Source organism: Schistocerca americana, chromosome X (genome assembly GCF_021461395.2).
Source record: "Schistocerca americana isolate TAMUIC-IGC-003095 chromosome X, iqSchAmer2.1, whole genome shotgun sequence".
NCBI classification, from domain to species: Eukaryota; Metazoa; Arthropoda; class Insecta; order Orthoptera; family Acrididae; genus Schistocerca; species Schistocerca americana.
Window position 1 is genome coordinate 824,182,084 of NC_060130.1, and position 23,951 is coordinate 824,206,034.

Genomic DNA, 23,951 nt, shown 5'->3' on the forward strand with positions numbered 1-23,951 from the left:
CACACTGTCCAGCAAGTGCAGCAAGGTGGAGGTTCCCTGCCGTTTTGGGGTGGCATTATGCGGGGCTGACATACACTGCTGGTGATCATGGAAGGCACTGTAATGGCAGTAAGATACGTGAATGCCATCCTCCGACCAATAGTACAACCATATCGGCAGCATATTGGTTAGGCATTTGTCTTCATGGATGACAATTCACACCCCTGTCATGCACATCTTGTGAATGACTTCCTTCAGGATAACAACATCGCTCGACTAGAGTGGCCAGCATGTTCTCCAGACATGGACGCTATCAAACATGCTTGTGGGATAGATTGAAAAGGGCCATTTATGGATGATGTGACCTACCAACCACTCTGAGGGATCTATGCCGAATCGCTGTCGAGGAGTGAGACAATCTGGACCAACAGTGCCTTGATGATCTTGTGGATAGTATGCCATGACAAAACAGGCATGCATCAATGCAAGAGGATGTGCTGCTGGGTATTAGAGGTACCAGAGTGTATAGCAATCTGGGCCATCACCTCTGAAGGTCTCACTGCATGGTGGTACAACAGGCAATGTGTGGTTTTCATGAGCAATAAAAAGGCCGGAAATGATGTTTTTGTTGATCTCTATTCCAGTTTTCTGTACAGGTTCCAGAACTCTCAGAAATGAAGTGATGCAGGACTTTGTTTGATGTGTGTATAAATTTATGAGTTAGGAACTGTGCTGCTGCAGAAGAATACTGAAAATTAGATCGGTGGGTTGAGTAACTAGTGAAGAGGTACTGAATTGGACTAGAGAGAGTATAGCTTGGTACAGCTTAAATTAGCAAAGGAAATTTATATACGTATTCTGTTAATCCTTTTATGCATGTGAGATACTAGGCTGCAGAATAAGTTAAAGAATATATAAGTGCACATTACTTAGAACATGTAACAAGAGAAAGTACGGCGAATTAACAAAACAAATGCAGAGAAAATAAAAACAAAAAACTAGGACAAAAACAGAGGCAAAGTGGAAAAGATTTTTTACAAGGATTAGCACATGTTGTATAATGATACATAACAAGCAAATAAACAAACAATAAAAGTATATGTACAAAAGACTGGTCAGGCACAATCTGAGGCATCAAGGAATAGTTAATTTACTCATGGATGGAAGTGTGGTGATAAAAATGTTAACAGGCGACCAAAGCTTGGAAACAGTATGCATGAGTGTTGCATTCAGTAACTGCACAGGAATGAGAATACTTGTATGTGATACATTACCACAGAAATTTGCATCAAACCAATCTTTAGACCAATCATGTGATCATTGGATTAATATCTCACATTGTGCATTCATGTACATTTTTTTTTTACAATGCCACACACTAACAGGCCTATGCAGGGAATGTAATTGGCTCTCCAGTATTAATTTTTATTGCCAGAATTTTACCGGCAGTGGGAGGAGAGTTGGTGGCATACAGCTCAAGTCACCAAATTTCTGCATTATATTGCCAACCCTCCTGCAGTTACATAAAATTAATGAGAAACAGTCTAGATCACAATGGTTATTTTATTTAAAATGACCAGTTTTGGCCTAAGTAGGCCATCTTCAGAGTAGCACCATCAGCGGAAGTTAATGATGTCCAGAACAGTCAGTAGGCCTGAGTCACTGAAACTGCTCCTGCAGTTGGCTGTGGGAAAGATAAGTTAGGGTATTGTTGTTAATCATCTGCCCATCAAGAGTGGCAGTTGAGGGTGCTAGCCCCCATGGGGTTTTCAGTGGCAATGGCGGCGGCCATGGTGGTAGTGGTGGTGGTGGTGGTGGTGGAGGTGGTGGTGGTGGTAGTAGTAGTAGTAGAAGATTTCGTCCTCCCTGTGCTTTAATTTCTGTCTGTCACAACTCAAACATAGCATTATATTTAACGTGCTCTCCTGTAACACCTGCTGCTCAGAATCAGCAATGGGAAACCAACTGCACTAAAATTTTAAGATGAGGATGTTGCTATGGAATGATTCATTTATTTTCTGTTCTAGAGGGGTATGTCATGTTTTTCTCATCACTAGCTTTTTTACCTGTGGCTTAGCCCTTGTATTTGTGTCACATGCATTTGTCACATCTCCTCTTCACCTTTCTGTCCATCTCCTCCTGCCCCTATCTCTCTGTCCATCTCTTCCTCCCCTCTCTCTCTATCTCCTCCTCCCGCTGCTCTCTCTCTCTCTCTCTCTCTCTCTCTCTCTCTCTCTCTCTCTCTCTCTCTCTCTCTCTCTCACTCACTCACTCACTCACTCACACACACACACACACACACACACACACACACACACACACACACACACACACTCTTCTCCCTCCCTCCCTCCCTCCCTCCCCCTCCTCCTCCTCCCCCCCCCTCCCCCCTTCCTCCCCCTCTCTCTCCCCCTCCCCCTGTAAGTCTTCCATGTCACTCTCATCCTTACCCAAATGGGAGTGTATGTATATCTAATTTAAAACAAATTTGAATCACTACAATCATGTAATTAAAAGTGAACTTCAATACATAAATATGAACTAGAAAAGTCTTTCTCTCTTTGTCTGTATCAAGTTATTACTGTTGTCCTGGCTGGTGAAAGCTTATTTCCACCAATTAAGCAATAAAATGCTGTTTCTTCACATGAAGGTGAGGACAGAAAGATTTACATTGGTTTAAGAATCATCTTGTCTGTTCACAGATTCTGCTTGGTGTTCTCCATCTGGGAGTAGTTAGTGTTCTCCTGTCAGACACACTTGTGAGTGGCTTCACAACAGGGGCTGCAGTTCACGTACTGACATCGCAAGTTAAAAATTTGTTTGGGATCAAGATACAGAGATTTAATGGGCCTCTTAAAATTGTATATGTGAGTACTTTGATTCTAATCCTAGAAAATTAGTGCAGCAGTACTATCCAATCAGCCAACATGTTTAAAATTGTTTGTAAGCTCTGGACAAGCTCAGTGATTTGGATTGTGTGTCATTAGGAGTGAAAATCTTGGTTTCACCACTTAGATTGTGAGGACAGTACAAAATTCTGAAACAAATGAAGAAAATTGTGCTACATTATGATGTTGTGGATACCTGTCCAAAGTTGTTAATAGTGGGCAGTCCTTGGGTGACCTGTTGCATTTCAGTTTCACTGGTCCTGTCTGTACATTTTATAGTCACTTAATTGGACTGTATAGATGTTGAGCTTATTTTGGAACCAAAATGTTTCTAAATTTCCAGAAAAAGTCCCTAATGGAATAATTATACCCTCAAAGAGTAAAAACACCCAAATAAACAGCACAGCTTGGTTGAAAACAATATTCTGAAAAGGATACATTGGCTGAAAGCTCAAATGTGGTGTAACAGTCTTTTAGTCTTTTCATCATGCCTGTCTTCAACTCTATGTGTCATCTTCAGGGTGAGCAGTGATCAATCCTTTTCATAATATTGTTGATATTCCAACTTGAACTTTTGATTGTTTGACACATCTTGGTTAGTTAGCCTTTCCAATCAGGATTTATTTAGTGATAAAGGGATGCAGAATGTCTTTGTTATTGTAATAAGTTGAGAAAATTACTTCAAAAAATCTTATTTTTTATTTTTATGTAAGCAAGCGTTTCCAGGAGGGCATTGAAATAGAACTTAGTTGAGTACCTAAAAATGGCATACTTTTTGCCATGATTAAACTCAAGTAGCAAACTTAATGAAGTGCAGCAAGCTTTGAGATACTCAAAATTAAACTACACTTGAACACTTGAAACTTAATTTTATTAATAGTATGATTTAATAAATATAAATGGAAAAGACTATCACTATTGGGTTGACTTTCAGTACACTAATGCTACATTACCATATCTAAGCTAGAAAACTCTGGCAGGAAGCTATACAAACCTGTACTTGGGTATTGAAAAGACTTGTGGTCTTGAGGTACTCAAAATCTTCTAAATGAGGCATTGTGTAGCTGCACTATAACATAATTATCAAATACATTAACAGTAGAAGGTGAATTAAGTTTGGATGAATTAAGAATGTACTATTAATGATCAAAATAATGTTCTTCAATATGTTAATTAACTTGAACAATTAGATTTAAAATTTGCTTTCTTACCTGTCAGGCATTTTATGTTATGGGGAAAATGACAAAAAAAATTTCTTGCTGCATATTGAACTCGTTTCTGAGACACTGACTTCATAACTTTGCAGATGACATCTCACTCCAACTGAAATCATAACTGTCTGTAACAATGGTCTTAACAAACTGATCTCTCACTCTACCCCACGACAGACAGATATTTCAATTCAGTGTCAGTTTGAAGAAAGTCCAAATAACGTAATCGATATTATCTAGTAGTAACAGTGCTCAGTGACATAACTCATAAAATGTCAAAAAATTTTACTGTGTGCTGCTGTTTTCTTAGCGACAAAAATATGGTGTGTCTTTGGGTTCTTTTAGTTAGTTAAATGTTCCATAGATCATTTGCATTATTCTTTTATGGAAATTATGTAGAACAAGTCAGTTTACATTCTGTGCATACATAACTAGTTTTAAAATTAATGAAGACATCATTTCTTAGTCCACCTCATGCAAATAAACTTAAAAACTAGTTCTTTTCTTGCAGGCTACCAGATTTCAAGAAGAAATTTGTCCTTGGAGAATAATGAGTTGTACAGGAGAAATGATTTTATCTTAGATTTAAAATTTGCTTTCTTACCTGTCAGGCATTTTATGTTATGGGGAAAATGACAAAAAAAATTTCTTGCTGCATATTGAACTAGTTTCTGAGACACTGACAGCTTTAATAATGGGCACTAAAGGTCATTTTTTTCTGTAGTATTGTAGGTATGGACAAGAACATTTTCTTAAATTTTGATGAATTATTTATGATGGATTTCATTAGAATATATATGTATCGTGACATTGTTAAAATGTCCAACTCCTTGAAGGGGTATCTACATGACCACCATGGCCGAATACACCTTATGTCGATACTTGCTTTGTAAGTGATAAGCTACCCCAGAAAGTTATTTCATGTGACATCACTGAGTTGAAATGTGCAAAATATGTCAGGAGGTTGATCTGTTTGTTTCCAAGACTGGCAATTAAGTGAAGAGCAAAAGAAGTTGAACGTAATTGTTTGAGAATCTCAGCAATATGCTTCTTCCAGTTCATGTTTTCACCAATAAGTATGCCCAAAAATTTGGAGCATACTGTCCTATTTACTGACTTCCATTCAATTCCTACATCAATTTTTGTATAACTATGTAGTACGGAATTGAATGTAGTGTGTTTTCTCAAATTTAGGGAGAGTTCATTCTCAAAGAAACACATAATAATTCTTTTAAAAACATCATTCTCTCTAATGGGATCTATTATAACACTAGTATCATGTCCTAAAATGGCCATTTTTGTGTGTTGAATGTTAAGTAAAACATCATTCACATATAGAAGGAATAGTAGTGGATCCAAAATTGAACCCTGTGGGACTCCGTTTGTGATTTCTCTCCAGTCACTAAAATTTTCTATCCTTCCAACATAGTTTGAACTATTCAGCACAACTTTTTCATTCTGTCAATTCAGTGGGATTTAAATCAGTTGTGTATGAAGCAATCAGTTCCATAAAACGTGCCCCCCCCCCCCCCCCCCCCTTTCCCCCGAGGGCTCACATCTCTTTTGTGAGTACGTGCTTGGCCACCAAGGGGCCCCAGCACTTCACAGCACTACTTCCTTTTCCATGATTCAAGTCTATCTCTTTCCTATTCCCTTCATTGCTGCGTGTGCAGGGGGCTGGGGGTTGGTGGGGAAGGGGCTCTCATGGCTGGGTGTGAGGGCTCCAGGCTACAATTTACTGGCCTCGTAGCCATTGCTGTGGCTGGGTGGCATCCATGGGAAGGGCCTACATTCGTAGTGGGTGGTACCATGACAGAAGATTTGTACATGAGATGAATTAAACTTTTTTCCATTGGTGACCACATGACCCCAGCAGTCTCTTGAAGCTAAGACATGCAGAGGGATGTGACCCCAAAATGTTCACTTTCCTTGCCATACCATGGGAGGTTCAAATGGCTCTGAGCACTATGGGACTTAACATCTGTGGTCATCAGTCCCCTAGAACTTAGAACTACCTAAACCTAACTAACCTAAGGGCGTCATACACATCCATGCCCGAGGCAGGATTCGAACCTGCGACCGCAGCGGTGACGCGATTCCAGACTGAAGCACCTAGAACCGCACGGCCACACTGGCCGGCTACCATGGGAGGAATACAGGTTTCAGAGACAAGGATGGACATGGATTCCTATTTGACTACAAAGCCTTTGTTCTTCTTTGAATACCTTGGGGACAGATTTGGGGAAGTGGCAGCAATTTCAAAAACAAAACGTGCTTCTGATCTGCTTAAAATGGCCTCCCCCACTCAATCACAGGTGCTGCTCACCTGCGACAAGCTGGGTGACATTCCTGTCACTATAACCCCCATAAACGTTTGAATATGTTTATAGGATATTAGTTTCCACTGAGATCTCCTTTTACAGACTGATGATTAGTTGCGTGCTAATTTGGAGTGATGATATATGCATTTTGTCTGTCATGTTCAACAGGGTCAATAAGGCAGTAGAGTGGATACTGAAGCTGTCATCTTGGACTTCGAAGGTGACTCATTGCCTGAGAATGGCTGTGGTGTCAACCCATATGTTCCTCCTCAAATATGGTGCTACAGATGCATGGAATTCGGACACATGTCTTCACATTGTAATGCCAGCCCTGTCTGTAGGGACTGTGGGTGTCAGTTGCACATACACTCCTTGGGCCCCTTCCCCCATCTCTGTCACCTGCGGAGAGCACCATTCCCCCAGTTCACCAGACTACACTGTTTCCAAATGAGAGAAGAAACAATTATGTATGCTAATGCTACGAAAATGTCACCTTCTTTAGTGGCTGTGCCATCACCCTCTCTGTCCTTGACGTCTGGTCCTCTGGTCCTCAGGGCCACTTGACTACACCTGCTACCTTGGTAGTTTGAGGTCCTCCTCCTACTGCTTCCCCCACACTCGCTTTGGGAGCATCAACTCCCTTTCTGCCAGGGACATCACTCCCCAATCCCAGCTGGAGAAGCAACACCCTCCTCCAGCACCCTCACCTGGTCATCCACCCAGATCAGCTCCCTCCAAAGATGACTGGGATACTTTCATCACTGCCATTGCCCCTTTAACCCTGGCAAATTGAGGTATTGATGCAGTTGTCCAGAGGACAACTGAAGCCATTCTATCAGAACCCTATGCAGTGATCCCCTCTCCCATCAAAAGATAGTACCTTGGTGGACCCTCAAAGTTTCCACAGCCGTTAGAGATTACAGGCTGGCTCTCCAATGCAATACGTGGAATCAATCACTGGAGCACCTCATTTCCTTTAAGAGCCTTTGTGCCCAGGTCCACCACCTCAAAATCAACAAAAACAAGAATACTGGGAGTGGTATATTGCTATCATTGGACCATATACCATTCCTTCTCAGGCTTGAGCAAAGATTCAACGCCTCTATGGACACCAGTACCCTGCAGGTGTACCTGGTATCTCACTGAATGGAGATGCCTGCATTGATCCAGATGTTGTTGCCAAATATTATGCTTTTCATTGTGCTTGAGCCTGTGTGTCTGAGAATTATCAGCCTGCACTGTGTGTTCTCCATCGGTGACTAGAGCAACTTCCTTTAACACCTACTAAATGTCACCTAGAACCTTATAATTCCCAGTTCAGTGAGTGGGAATTCCTCAGTGCTCTGGCCCTTTGCCTTGACATGACTCCAGGCCCAGACCACATCCATAGCCAAATGTTGAAACACTTACCCTTGGGCTGCCAACATCACATCCTTGCAATTCTCAACCACATCCAAAGTCGGGGTGAATTCCCATCTCAATGGCCTTCATCTCAGTACTGAAAGCTAGTAAACTCCCTCTCGAGATGGACAACTATTGCCTACTTAGCCTCACTAATGTTCTCTGCAACGTGCTGGAATTTGTGATGAGCTGATGGTTGTGTTGGCATCTTGAGTCTCTGGGTCTTTTGGCCCTGTCACAGGATGGTTTTTGCTAAGACCATTCTACTGCTGACAATTTGATCTGCCTTGAATGTGCTATTTGGCCAGATTTTGCCTGGTGTCAATATCTTATCACCATCTTCTTTGACTTGCATAGGACTTACAACACTACACAGTGTCACCGCACCCACTTTACCCTCCATGAGTGGGGTCCCCAGAACCAACTTTTTGTCTCACTGTACTTCTGGGCTCAATTTGGTGCTTCCCACTGTACTCCCCATATACAAGAGAATGGGATCCCACAGGGCTGTGTATTATGTGTGCCCCTTTTTCTAGTGACTATCAATGATCTGCCTACAGCTGTGGAGTCTACCGTGTCACACTCCCTGTTACTGACGACTTTTGCATCTACTATTGCTCCTTAACTGTGGGTGTTGCTGAAAACTTATTGCAGGATGCCATACAAAAGGCACAGCCCTGAGCTATCACGCATAGCTTCCAGTTTTCTGTTGCCAAAACATGTGTCATGCACTTCCGTCATCATGATACTGTCGATCCCCAACTAGAACTCTACCTCGAGGACCAAATGCTCAGTTTGATGGAGTCTCTTTGTTTTTTGGGATTGGTCTTTGATACCAGGTTGATGTGGCTTCCCCATCTTCACCATCTTAAATGAATGTGCCATCTTCGCTGTCTCAGTAACACCAGCTGGGGCACAGACTGCTTTACATTTTTGTGGCTCTCCAAAGCTTTGATCCTATCACATATTAATTATGGGAGACTGATGTATTGCTCAGCACCTCTTTCAGCATTGTGGATGCTGGACGTGACACACCATTGTGGGGTCTGACTTGCGACAGGTGCCTTTTGGATGAACCCTGTGAACAGCATACTCATGCACCACCAACTGCTACTCACCTATGTGACATGCATTTGCTGCTTTCCTGGGCATCGGAACTATTGTGTCCTTCTTCCTGGAAGGGAGATCTACCTCCCACAACACAGACCAAGATCTGGAGTCATGATCATAGTTTGCACAGAATGTCTCTGCTCTGAACTTGATCTTTCACCAATGTTGCCTCTTTGTCAGGAAGATATCGTGGGTGTCCCCATGGTATGTACCCCATACCCAGATCTGCCTCAATCTGTCCTTTGGACCAAAAGACTCAATAGGTCCTACTCCTGGACATCATTGAAACATTTATAGACTCAGATGTGGTATACACTGATGGTTCTAGAGTCGATGGATGAACAAGTTTTGCCTACACACATGCAAGATGGAGTGAACTACGCTCCCCGCTGCATGGATACAGTGTATTCACTGCAGAATTGGTGACAACTACTAGAACCCTCAGCCACCTTCGTTCTTGCCTGGTGAGTTGTTCTTAATCAGAAGTGACTCCTTGAGTAGTCTTCAGACTGTCAACCTGTGCTAACCTTGACACCCATTGATTGTGACTATCCATGATCTCCTGTATGACCTCCACCATGATGAATGGTCAGTTGTCTTTATATAAACCCCTGATCATGTTGGGATCACAGGGAATGAGCATGCTGATCAGTTGGCCAAGTTAGCTACCAGGATGTTGACTTTGCAGATGGGAGTACAAGAACCAAAACTTTGGTCATCTCTACACCGACAGTTGTGGTAGGCTTGTAATGCAGATTGATGTGCCTGGGTTTCTCCATATAATCTGTGAACCACAAAGGAGACCACAACCATGTTCTGTGTTCCCTCTGTGCTTCTTGCAGGGAATCTACTATTTTCTGTTGGCCTCACACTTAGCTGACTGTCAGCCACATCCTCCGACACCAGGATCCATCCTACTGTTGGTGTGGTGTCCATCTCATTGTGGCCTATATCCTAATGGACTGCCCCAATTTGGCCACCTTACAGCAAAACCTTAAACTTGCTGACATTCCACCTTTGGTGCTAGTGGACGATGCCAAAACAGGATAATTTGGTTTTATGTTTTACTCATAAAAGCCATTTTTACGCATCTCTGTGATGTAGGACACGTAAGCCTCAGCAACTGCTTGAGTGATTGGAGGGTTGTCTCATCACCTGCTCTAACCCTAAGAGGCCATGGCTGCCCTTGCATGATGGATGGGCCGAGTTCCTGCCCTTCCCCCCTTTTTAATTTTTGTTATTCTTTTACATCTGTCATTGGTTAACAGACTCACTGCCATTGTTCCCTTTCCTGAGATTTTATGTCATCCATGTAGCTAGTTTTCTTGCAATAATGGAGGGTGTTGAAGCACTGGCCGGATGCAGGTGCTGTGTCTCCAGTTGCATAATATGTTCTGGGGGCCTCCAAACTGCTTTCTGGGCAGGGGAACTCTCTCACCTTCACACTTCTATCCCTCTCTAAATTCTACTTGCTTCTCTCTCTTGGTTTTCTTGATTCTCACAAGTGGTTGCATGCTTTGAGACTCATTTTTTGGGCCCATCCTCTCTGGGGACTGTTTCCAGCTTGCCACACTAAGGATTAAGAGACTGATGACCTTGTAGTTAGGTTCCTTTAACCACATCAGTCCATCCATTGATTCATAAAACCTGAATCTTTCTAAGGGTGTATCATTATCTACACAACAGAATGCCTTCAAGAGATCACAAAAAATACCACCTGGTGATGCTGTATTATTTAAGACTTGTAATATTTGGTGGGTGAATGTATAAACAGCATCCTCAGTCAAGCAACCGTTCTGGAATCTAAACTGTATGATAAGTAAATTGTTTCTACTTAAATGTGAGACTACTCTTGAATACATAACTTTTTTGAATATTTTGGAGAAAGATGTCAGTAAGAATATTGGATGATGATTATTTACATCCTTCTTGACACCTTCCTTATAAAGAGATTCAACAATGAATATTTTAGTCTGTGCCAGTGATGCAATACATATATCACTAAGGAGATTATTTATTAAATTAGAATAAATTTTCAGAATTCTGTCTGAAATCCCATCAACACCATATGAGCTTTCATTTTTTTTTTTTAGAATTTTTGTAATTCTATTAATTTTGGTAAACAATTTTGGTGGTACTTCTAGTTGCCTAAAGTTTAGTGAAATGACATTTGTAATGTATTCTCTTGCATCTTCCACAGAATAATTTAATTGTATTTTTCCTGCTACATTTATAAAGTGATTGTTAAAAATACTTGCAACTTGTGAATTATCAGTCATGACATTGTCATTTAGTTTAACTGTCATGGTATCTTGCACACTGACTGGCTGTTCTGTCTCCTATGTGACAATATCCCATATAGTTTTAATCTTATTATCCACATTATCAATTTCTGTCAGGATGTGCATGATTCTGATCTCACTTAAAATTTTTTGCAATAAGCAAGTGATGTCAGGTGTTTACTTCCTGTGGCTTTCATATAAATTTCTATCTCCTGTTACATGTGAATTTAAATCCCTTAGTCATCCACAGTTTGCTTTTTAAAAATGGATCTTCTGGATAATTTTTTAGGAAAGCAACTTTCAAATATTGACACAAATTTACTGCAGAATAAATAGAGATTGACATTAGTACCTCTTTCTGTATATACTTCATCCCAACCACCTCTTCCAATGTGCTTGAATATTTCATCCTGTTCTCATTAATAAACCTCATTGGTTTGTATGAACATGCCTCAGGGTTGTAAGGTGCTTTATCGTTTATTTATATTGATTGTACAACATCACATTGCTTATTAAAAATGGGTACACATTAATTGTTTCATTCTGAACACTGTCTATAAAAATGTTATCAGTCGTGGTCCTACATCTTGCTGCACATGAGTTGGAAGATTAACTACTCCAATTAGACTGAAACACCCAAATAATTATTCCAGTTCAACAATTGCCTTTCCAGTGCCCCCCCCCCCCCCCCCCAGCTTGCATTAGGTCTGTAGTAACCAAGTAATACATGAAACTGATCCAGGTGGCACAAATATGGCTTCATTCATACAAATCTGTACAATAATGGAAATAAGCTTCTTGGGAATCCACACATACCAAGAGAAAAGAATCATACAGAACAACTGATGTGAGCGGTACAAACTAGAGAACATAATGAGGGTGAGTCAGCACTGCTCCACGTGTATATAGGCATGAGTCGCTGGTAGATGGTGTGTCAGAGACTGTGCTGTGTGCACGATTCCTACAGGCAGCCTCTAGTGGCTGGCCCACACTGATATAGTTGGCATGCAGTGACACTACATTCGGTGCATTCACACTGACATGCACTAGTAACAGGATACAACAAGGGTGAAGAATGATGTATTTTATTATAAGTACAAGTTTTTTGCTGCAGCATTTATTTATTCCTAACTTGCATATTATAATGGAGTAAATAAATAAAGCAGCAAAGAAATTGTACTTAAAATAAAATGTTCCAGTTCATTTTTCCTGTTTGTATATCTTACAAAATCTACTGTAAAATCTGCACAAACTACTAACTGTTTCTTCTTGTCTGACAGGAACGTCAGTAATACATCTAGATTTCTCATAAATAGCTGTAGTGTTTCCTAGAGGGAACTTGAACACTGTTATAATTACCAGAGAAGTATTCTGCTGTAACAACCCACACGTATATGCTTCTATGGGTTCTGATCTACACAAAAACTGTTTGTTTCGATATTTTTGACTTTGTATCCATCTTTTACATATGTTGCAACTCCTCCTTTTTTCATGTTAACTCTCTATGGAAATGGTGCTAGTTTATAATCCCTGATATTTAACTTCTCCATCACTGTGTGTACATCATGTTCAGATTGGCAGATAATGTCAATCACTTCAGAATATGCACATCTTCTTGACATACAAGCAGCTCATTAAGGATTTCCTGGTGTGCTTGCAGCTCCCCTTATACTTCCTGCTAGATATTCGGATAATCTGTCCCTCCCCATCCTGTTCAAGTGCAGGCCATGATTAGTGTATCCCCATCTCCCCATTGCACCAGCAGGTACAGACTGAAAGTTTCCAGTAGCTTTATACCTTAAATTCAAAGTATTTTTTCTCATGTTAACAGCCAACATCAAAACCTAATAAAAATGTGAACATAGAAAGTATTTGCATTTATCTGAACATTACCTGCCTGAGAGCACAATAATGTATCTTATGCAGACCATACTTGCTCTGTCAGGTATGCTGCAGGTAGTTAGTATCCATTATAAATTGATGAGCTTCAGTATGTCTTGTGATTAATAAATGAATGATGCTGAAATAATTGACTACAGGATAAAATATCAACTGACATTGTGCGACAAATGAAATGTGAGTGGAGTTTGTGAGATACCTATGTGTTTCCACATAGAATATGAGAAAGAACTTATGTTCTGTAGGTTACTGGAGGAGCAAAGCATTCAAAGTTACTGGAAAAATATACAGGTCATGCCTGTTTTCAACATAGGTTATCAAACAGATGCAAAGAACTTATAGGCAATATATTACTGACATCAGTCTGCTGTAGAAATTTGGAACATGTTTTATGCTAATGTATTATGTAATTTCTGGAGACCAAATATCTTCTCAACAGGAATCAACATAGATTCTGCAAACACTGAATGTGTGAAACCCAGCTCACTCTGTTCGTCAATGAGGCCCAGAAGCCAGTAGACACTGGCTCCCAGCTTGATGCCCTGTTCCTTTTCTCCCAGGAGGCATTCAATACAGTTATGCAGGTCACATAATGAATACAATATGAGCATTTGGAGTATTGGACCAGTTTTGTGATTGAATTGAAGAATTCTAAGCAAACAGAACACAACTTGGCATTATTAATGGAGAGAAATCTTCAAATGTAAAAGTAACTTTGGGCATACCCCAAGAAACATTTAGGAAGACCTGCAAAGGATTGACACTTCGTGCAGCAATTGTCAGTTGGCCCTTAACATGAACAAATGTAATGTATTAGAGATAAATAAGCTGAAAGACCCATTATTGTATGATTACAAAATAGCAGGACACTCACTGAAAGCTGTCACATCCATTAAATATATGTGAATATGTGTAAGGAGTGATTAAATGTAACAACCACATAAAACTAACTGCAGCCAAGACATGTGTCAGACTGAGATTCATTTGAGGAATCCTCATGAAGTATAAGTTCATCCATGAAAGAGGTACATTACAAAACCCTCATTTGATCAATACTCAAATGTTGCTCATCAGTCCAGTATGTGTACCATATAGGATAGATAAAGGAAGTGGAAAATATCTAAAGAAGAGCAATGCTTTTCATCAGAGATTCATGTAGTAAGTGTGATAGCATCATGGAGATGCTCAGCAAAGTCCAGTAGCAGACACTACAACAGCGTGGTTTACTGCTAAAGTTCCATGAGCATACATTCTTAAGAATTAACCAATATATTGCTTCATCTGAGTCTACATTCACATATGTACTTGACAAGCCACCATAGAGTGCATGACAAAGGGTACCTTGTACCACTACTCGTCATTTCCCTGTTCTGCTTGCAAATGGAGCAAGGGAAAAATAATGTCTGTATGCCACTGTAAAAATCCTAATTTCTCTTATCTTGTATTTATAGTCTTTACGAAAAATGTAATTTGGTGGTAGCAGAACTGTTCTGTGCTCAGGCACAAATACTAGTTCTCTAAATTTTCTCAATAGTGTTTGATGAAAAGAACGTCATCTTCCCCCTATGGATTTGCAATTTGAGATCATGGAACATTTCCATAATCCTCACATGTTAATAAAACCAGCATGTGATAAATCTAGCAGCATGCCTCTTAATTAATTATTTCAATGTCTTCCTTTAACTTGACCTTGTGGTGATCCCTAACATTTGAGCACTATCCAAGAATGGGTCTCACTAGTCTTCTGTGCACTGTCACCTACACTTTATTAGATTTCTCCCAATAAACCAAAGGTGACTATTTGACTTCCGTTCTGCTGACCTTATGTGCTCAGTCCATTTCATATTGCTTTACATTATGCCTAGATATTTAATCGTTATGACTATGTAAAGCATCACACCACTAATAGTGAATTTGATCATTGCAGACCACTAATACTGTATTTGGACATTGCAGCATTGTTTTTCCCACTCATCTGCATGGAGTTAAATTTTCCTGCATTTAGAGCAAGCTGCCATTCATCATATGAACTAGAAATTCTGTATAACTCCTTCTTGCTCTCAATGCAGCAAACAGTTGCAAATTGCTGCTCACCATATCTGTCAGTCAGTTTATGTATGTGGAGAACAAGAGCTGTCCTGTCACTTTTCCCTGGAGCACTTTTTAGCACCCTGCATCACATTTGGGAGGATATCCTTTCAAACACATGTCTGGCCATCATGATTTAGGTTTTCCACAATTTCCCTAAATTGCTTCAGGCAAATGGCTGGATGGTTCCTTTGAAATGGTGCCACCAATTTCCTCCCTCATCCTTTTAAAATCCGAGCTTGTGCTCAGTCTCTAATCACCTCGTTGTCAACTGGGTATTTAACACTAATATCCTACTCCCCCATCCAGGACAACATACTGGGTTCTGTTACATACGAAGTATATTTCACAACAGATCATTAAAGTAAAATTTGAGAGGTCTGAGCTAACTTGAAGGTTTACCAAGAATTGTTCTTTCCACTGACTGTTCATGACTGAGAAAGGAAAGTGGGGGAGGGAGAGTGGTACATAAAGTCATCTCCAACCATCACATACCATAAAGAGGCTTGCGTAGTGTGGATGTAGATATAGGTACCTATAATAAAGTGGTAGAATTAGTGTGCTTGGTGATTAATAAGCACAGTTTTTTAATTATTTTGTAAGAAATTGTATTTTTAGTCACTCCTCGACTTCTAAAAAACTAATAAGAGTTGCTCCTTTCACTTGCCTCCTAACAATGGAGGTCCTGGGTACACCCTTGCTGACAGTGCTTACTAATGTATTTTTTTATCTCTAATTCTGACACATTCCCCTTTGTCTTTCCCTCCCTCATCATCCCCCCCCCCCTCAACTTTCTCCTCTCCCACTCCCCCTCCAATACAAAATGGGTCTCTATTTAGCTGTATACATGCCCCTATTTCCAGTCTCCCCAAACCAAATCCTGTTTCCTCCATGAAGAAGAAACATATAATTACAAGTGCTAGAAATACTGTCGCCTATTTCCCTGGGTTGTTATGCTCATTTTTGCCAGTAACACTTTCTCAAGATAAGTAGTAGCCAGACCACATGTCCCTTTCAGAATTTAACAGTTTTGTGCAATATTAAGAGTCCTTTTTGACAAAGAAAAATTATAACTTCATTGCAGTGTTATGTAAATCATGCAGTGACTTCACTGTTCACAGTACATCAAATAAAATTTGTTATGATGACCTCTGACAAATAGTGTAAAGTTTGTGAAACCATAGTAGGCATACCCACTTAACCCATAAATATGTGTGCATTACAGGTAGGATTAAGCTGTATCTTGTTACTACTGTAAAAGCACTCATACTATACAAACAATGCGTTCATGGATATTGTACAGCAGAAACTGACTTTATTAGCACAACCAGTACAAAAGAACATGTGAATCATCAGCGAATGCCAACCGAAAGAGTAACTGAAGAACGTAGTTTTATAAAGATACCCTTCATATGGTACATTGTTGATTATTGATTATGTCACTCCCATACAAGCCCTCCTGCCACCCCCCTCCTCCCCCTCTGAAGTGCAGAACACCAGGGATGTCCTGGTACTTAAATTTAACCTTGTGGCTTGCATGTGTGCGAATTGCTGGGTGAGGTGGGCATCAACAAGTGGAATGGGTACTAGAAATTCTGCCAGGACGTGTAGTGGTTCTCTGTATACCAACTCCACCTATGATCAACCATTGTCAGTCTTCAGTGTGGTAATTAGACCTAACATCACAGTGGCAAAGCATGTGTCCAGGAATCTTTTTGGCACATCACTGTGGCCTTTAAGGTGCAGTTCCACTTTTCTACCATGCCGTTGATTACCAGCTGGTAGCTTGTGGTTCAGCTGCACTGAAAGCCACACAGTTCCTGGAGAAGTGATGACTGAATTGGTGTCCCTGGTCAGTTGTAATGAAGAAGGGGAACATGAAGTGTCCCACCAAAACTTCAATGAATGCCTGTGCCTTTGTCTCTGCAAAAATGTCTTTGACCAGAATGGTCTCTGCCCACCAAGTGCAATAGTCCGCCGCTGTAAATAAATACATGAAGTTCCCAGAAGGTGGAAGGGGTCCAACTAAATCAAAATGGACATACCCGAATAGTGATGTAGATATCAGGAATTGGCCTACTGGAATGTGCACATGGCATCCCACTTTGCTGCATTAGCACTGGATACAAGTGTGTGCCCAAGCCCATGAATATTTCTTGATTGAAGGTCACACAAAATGACCCATTACCAGTTTGACTGTGGTGTAGGTTTTAGAATGTGCCAAGTTGTGGATGCAGTTGAAAACCACTTGCCAGAACTTGGGTGCAGTGTATGGTCAACATCTAGTAGTACAGACATCTCATCATCATCATATTTCAGCTGTGGTGCATGGTGCTTCCAGTAGCTGTATATACAGGCCAGTGGATGAGACAGTTAAAAAAACTCTGCAGTTGTGGGTCAGGAACCTGGGCACAGGCACGTTCTGCATAGCTTGACACTGGGATTAGTCCGCTAATGTGTGTGAGAGAGTCTGTTATGATAGTGTCAGATCTGTGGATGTGATGCAAGTCTGCAGTACACTTGCATACATACTCAACATGGCAAAACTACTGAGGGGAGCAATTGTCACTGACTTTTAGCAAAGCCACCATGATGGGTTTTTGATCAGTGAAAATAGTGACAGATTTGGCCTCTATGAAGAGATGGAAGTGTTCGATGCTCCCATAAATTGTGAAGAGTTCCCTGTCATAAGCACTCTAGTGAGTTTGAGTGGGCTGTAATTTCTGTGAGAGAAAACTCATTGGCTGCCAGTGTCCACTCACTTGTCGATGGAGTGCTACACTGATCATGAACTGGCTGATGTCCACAGCTAAAGTCATGTGTGTTCCAGGCATGGGATATGTGAGGACTACCACACTGGCTAGCCTATTTTGCAGCTTCTTAAGGGAAGTATTCATATCCTACATCCATGGAAGGAGACATTTGCGCTTTTGTTGTATCCAGCTAATCCTTTGGTTAGAGTTTTCTGAACAGCAATGGTTCTGGGAAGATGATGGTGATAAACTTCCTGGGTTCACTGTAGTTCTGGGATCAAGAGCCACTTGTTCACTGAACATGCACATACTCAGCCTGCTTTGTACTACATTCAGATGTTTGTCATGGATCTGGACATTTTCTGAAAATACCAAAATGTCATCAAGATAAGCAAAGAAGTAAGACAGTTTACTCAATAAGCCGCCCAGAAAATTCTGCCAAGCCCAGGCAGCATTTCTAAGCTCAAACAGTATAACCAAAAATTAAAATAGCCCAAATGGGGTAGTCACTGTGGTCTTTGATATATCCAGCTTTGCCGCAGCTACCTGATTGTCAGCTTTACAACAATCTAACGCACTGAAAACTTTTGCTGCAGCTGGTTAATTTGTGAAATACTGGATGTGTGACACGTGGTATCTGTCCAGAATGGTTCTGGTGTTCAGTGCCTGATAGTCACCACACAGCTTCCATGACTCATTTTTCTTATGCACAAAGTGCAGAGGAGAGGACCGTGGGCTATCAGACGGGTAACTGACGCCTTCTTGTAACATCTCATTGGAGATGGTCTTGGTCTCGGACAGACAATTAGTTGCTATTCAGTGTACAATTGAGGAAACTGGCAGACCTGTAATTCCCCAGGTGTGGTGTATCATTTTGCATTTTTGTGCTATGAGACATTCTTCAACATTCTCGCACACTAAATGGATAGCTGATTCAAGCTTGTGATAGTGCTCCCACCAGCTCATGTCATCCTCCGGGCTAGTCTTGCTGAACTTGTCCATCCTGTGTTGGATGCAAGATGTCAGTGGTCCCTTGACTCTGGGAATAATGCAGCCATTGGTGGTATGAACAAGACATGTTATGCAAGTTGATGACCAACTTGTTTGTCATATGGAGATTTGTGCCTAGAATTGGTTGGTAAATGTCAGTAAGCACAAAGGTCTACCCGCACTTGGTAGAGTCCTGTATCAAACATCATTGTTTCTAGTCCATATGTTTGTAAGGCAGAGTTTTTGATCACTTTCAAGGGAGTTGCATCACTGCATTTAGTGTCAGGGAAGGCAGTAACAGGCAGTGCACTGACATTCGACCTGGTGTCAACTAAAAATGTCGGTGATATAGAGCAATCAGAAATCAATAGTCTTTGTGATGCCGTGGGTCTGACCATTGGTGGGGAAGTCAACTCACACATTGTAGCCTCATCTCTACATCTTTATCTACATCGATACTCTGCAAATCACATTTAAGTGCCTGGCAGAGGGTTCATCAAACCACATTCCCAATTCTCTAATATGCCAATCTCGTATGGCACGCGGAAAGAATGAACACCTGGATCTTTCGGTGCAATCTCTCATTTCCCTTATTTTCTTATGGTGATCGTTTCTCCCTATGTAGGTTGGCGTCAACAAAATATTTTTGTATTCGGAGGAGAAAGTTGGTGATTGAAATTTCATGAGAAGATTCTGCTGTAACGAAAAATGCCTTTATTTTAATGATGCCCACCCCAAATCCTGTACCATTTCAGTGACACTCTCTCCCCTCTTTCATGATAATACAAAATGTGCTACCCTTCTTTGAACTTTTTCAATGTACTCCATCAATCCTATCTGGTAAGGATTCCACACCACGTAGCAGTGTTCTTAAAGAGGATGGACATTCATAGTGCATGCAGTCTCTTTAGTAGATCTGTTACATTTTCTAAGTGTCCTGTCAATAAAACCCAGTCTTTGGTTAGCCTTCCCCACAATATTTTCTATGTGTTATTTCCAGTTTAAGTTGTTCATAATTGTAATTCCTAGGTATTTAGTTGAATTTAAGGCCTTTAGATTTGACTGATTTATCATGTAACCAAAGTTTAACAGATTCCTTTTAGGACTCATGTGGAATATCTCACACTCTTCATTCTTTAGGGTCAATTGCCCATTTTCACACCATACAGACCTTTTCTAAATCATTCTGCAATTTGTTTTGATCTTCTGGTGACTTTGCTAGTCGATAAACAACAGCATCATCTGCACGTCATACATGGCTCGTACCTTTTAACATCAGCCGTTGAAGGTAGGCACTGCTTATAGTTGCCATGATCTGTAGCACATAAAATGGATTGTGAGAGGCATTTGGATGAGAACACATGGCTTGTGATGTCTGAGTTGTGATAGTTAATTAGTTTGTGCAACTGAGCCAAGTGCTGCTATTTTCCGCAGTCGCAACATCTGCTATCTTCTCAACAGCAGCATGGAGAGATTAGGATCCTCAGGGATGCTTGGCAGTCATTGGTTGGTCACGGTTGTGCAGCTTGGTGATGGTACATTGGCTGGGTCTGGCAACACTTGGTACTCTTGGTGAACAATGATGGTTGTGGTGGTGGCCATGATGGTGCAACAGTCAAAGAGAGCATATGCTGAGTTGACCACATGGAACAAGTCATGTAAAGGTTATGTGCAATTAAGGTTAAACACATCTACAGAGGTGACTGTTACTGCCAAATGTGTTACAGAAGTGTGCCAGAAAGAATGCCATAATCAACCATAGTGCATAAATGCCTCCGAAAGTCAGATCACTCACAGTAAAGAAGCTGCATTAGTCACTGATCTGTTGGTTTCTTGCAGTGAGAGATCAATACTATCATGAGGGTGCTGTAAATTTGCTGTGGAGGGGCTGTAAAATAATGTCCAACAAATTGTTCAAATTCATCATATATTTGCTGTTTCATGAAAACTTTCTGCATAATAGCAAACCAAATATCCAGCTGTTCAGGTAGGAATGGCAGCACCCAAATTTGTAATTGTGCTGCGGGTGGGCTGCGAGAGCTTTTGAGCAGAAAGTTTGTAGCTTGTGGAAGCAACGCTGGGATGGGTGATTGAATCAGGGGTATGTTCACATTTGGTTTGTTGTCACATTGTCCTGCTATCCAGTTGTGTGAAAGGGATGTCCTGTGGAGGTGACACTGAATCCAATGGTATGACTGGCATGGGTTGGGTGATCCTGTGATATTGTGGTTCGGATTGGTGGGAGGTGCAGAACCCCATGACAATTTTAATGTGTGAGGGTGTTGTAGAACCTCAGTCTCATTCTTGATGTTGTGGATTACACTGTCATTGGTGCACAACAGGTTATGCACAGACAATATGCAAGTATTCAATGAAGTGAATTACAGATTAATAATGTGCCCACCAACACACCACTTTAGTGCCAGGGTCACAGCTTATGTAGAATCACCCATTCTACATCAAGAATGCATACACAAATATTTTGCAGCAAAAAGTGTCTTTATTAGCACAATCGATACAAAAATGCATGTGAATCATCAGCAAATGCCAACCGAAACCATAATCAACAAATTTAGTTTTATAAAGATAGACTGCACAAGGTGCACTGTTGATTAGCAATTGTGTCACTCTCACACTTTATCTTCTCCTTTTGTTGTTGTTGTTCTTGCTGTTGTATTTCATACTTAAAAATTACCTTGTTGTTACTCTCAGACAAGCAAGTTGTAAAATTTTCAAATTATGGAGTTGTATGTACAGCTGTATATTATAAAACTGCTAGTGCTGAAATAATTTAATCCTTAATTTCTTCTAATTGCAGACATACGTTGATCTCTTCAAGAATATATCAAAAACTAATTTGATATCATTGGGAATCTCAGCTATAGCCATATTACTTCTAAGTATTTACAATGAATTGATTAAGGTAAGTGAATATTGAGCTATAAAGGATACAAAAATTGTTCCTGTAAACATTATCATCTATAAATAACCCCTCCATGAATTGTGCAATTACTATGTTATAAATACAAATAATTTTGATTCAGTTTAATAATTTTATCAGCTTGCACTATTTTGTTGTTTTAATCAATACAAATGAATAGTTGCATCCAGTGTCATAAATGCAAATAATTTTGATTCAGTTTAATAGTTTTATAAACATGCACTATTTTGTCATTTTAATCGATACAAATCAATAGTTGAATCCTCTTTCATTAACTATTTGTATTTATACAGTAATATAACATCAGAAGTGCATATGCCTTACATGTAGTGCCTCACTAAATGAATTGTCTAATTCTGCTGGCAAACTATTGAATAATATACTCTGTAGACAGGGGAAGTAATTTCAATATAATGGCAGTTGAGGTTATGGAACAATTATATGCAAAACAGATTTTGATACTTTATTCCATTACATTAATGATGCTGTGTTGACCAATTTTTTGTTTGTTTTGCTTTCTGTAATTGTGCCAAAAAAAGAAGGTAGAACTTTTGTACAAATCTTAAGGCTGTGACTTTGCCACTGTAATCATTATCTGATAAACTCATAGCTCAGGTTGCAATGCATGTGAGCCATGTATGTGTGCATATGCAGGCCATAACTTGATGTTAAGTGAGCATTAGGGGTCTCCGTAATTACTTACATATTTTGTTATCTCAGCAGATGCATTCATTGCTCAAAATTTATAAAAGAAGTTGGTGGTCTTTGAATATGGAGTGGTTATCAATTTCTGTGAAATTATACAATCAGGATTCTGTGTTGCTGTACTTGTTCACAGAAGCAAATTATATTAAATTTAAAAACATTGACAAACAGCTTGTCTCCTCTACACAGTTTAACACACCATTAACATTTCTACCAGCTCTGTTTTGTTGTGTACATGGAAATGTGACCTGTACCCAAGACAGTATGTCTGCAGTCATACACTCTTGGAAGCCTTCTTATTAAGGTGGGTGATTTTACAGATGGAAATTGTACAAAATAACAAGTTCACTGCATTTGCAGTATACCACAACACCAAAAATTTAATATTCCTTCAAGTACGATATAATTTGTAAGTGGTTTTCTGCAAGCCACCCATTCACAAAACTGATGATTCAAAGGGACAGTGCCAGTTTTTTTCAAATTATGTATGTATTTCATTTAATTTTCAGACTCCTTCAAAAGTTTTACATTTTTTACTTACTGTTATTGTGTGATTTCAGCCACGCATTGGGAAAAAGCTGCCAATCCCTTTACCAACAGAACTTTTGGTAATAATTACAGGCACACTGGTGTCAATGTATGTGCATCTAAATGAAAAGTTCTCTGTTACTGTCCTCGGTGAAATTCCCACTGGGTAAGGTGCTTTCTATTTAGGTAGATAATTATATAATTTGGTATATTAAAAGCTCTCTCACTAAGTTACTAAATAGTCAAAGGATGTATCAAAGAAATATAGTCATTTGAAATGAGTCTAACACATCAAGTATTATATGTGCCTCATGCAAGAACATTGAGTATTATACTGAATGAATGTAGCTGCTAATTTATATTATCATAACTGACAGAAGGATCAAACACAAAATGAAACACATTTTGTTATGCTTTACACACTCTGTTGTTGCTTAAAAGAATTAAAAAATTGCCTGTATGTAGTATCAGTGCTGAACTTGTACATACTAATCATTTATTTTGCTCTTCTGGAGATATTAACTTCACTAATTAAACAACATACTCTTTGTGTACCAGTATTTATGCTCTCCCAGTCAAAAGCAAATCATCATCTCTTTATAAAATCAACTGTAATAGGGGTGATGTGTGTGTGTGGGAGTGTGGGGAGGGGGGGTGGAGGGGGGGGGGGGTGTACGTAAACACTAGGCCCAGCAGAAATCAGTCAGTCAGTGGGAACAGCTGAAGAGGGCAAGAAGTCAGCTCGCTGAAATCTCATATCTTCTGGTCGATGCCACCTGAGTGAATACCTTAGAAATATTAAAAATCTTCTTACACCAGGATAACCTAAAATCACGCATCAAGTACCTCTACAGG

At 40.1% G+C, this 23,951-nt stretch overlaps 1 protein-coding gene across 4 annotated transcripts in view; it reads left to right on the plus strand.

Moving 5' to 3' along the window:
• Positions 1 to 23,951, plus strand: part of LOC124556350 (sulfate transporter-like) — a 493,546-nt gene that overhangs the window by 428,163 nt on the left and 41,432 nt on the right. For all 4 annotated transcript variants that reach the window (XM_047130318.1, XM_047130320.1, XM_047130317.1 and 1 more), the window contains exons 6-8: positions 2,682 to 2,846; positions 21,741 to 21,845; positions 23,129 to 23,262. In XM_047130318.1, the coding sequence (XP_046986274.1) occupies positions 2,682 to 2,846; positions 21,741 to 21,845; positions 23,129 to 23,262 (404 nt within the window). The remainder of the gene's footprint in view (positions 1 to 2,681; positions 2,847 to 21,740; positions 21,846 to 23,128; positions 23,263 to 23,951) is intronic.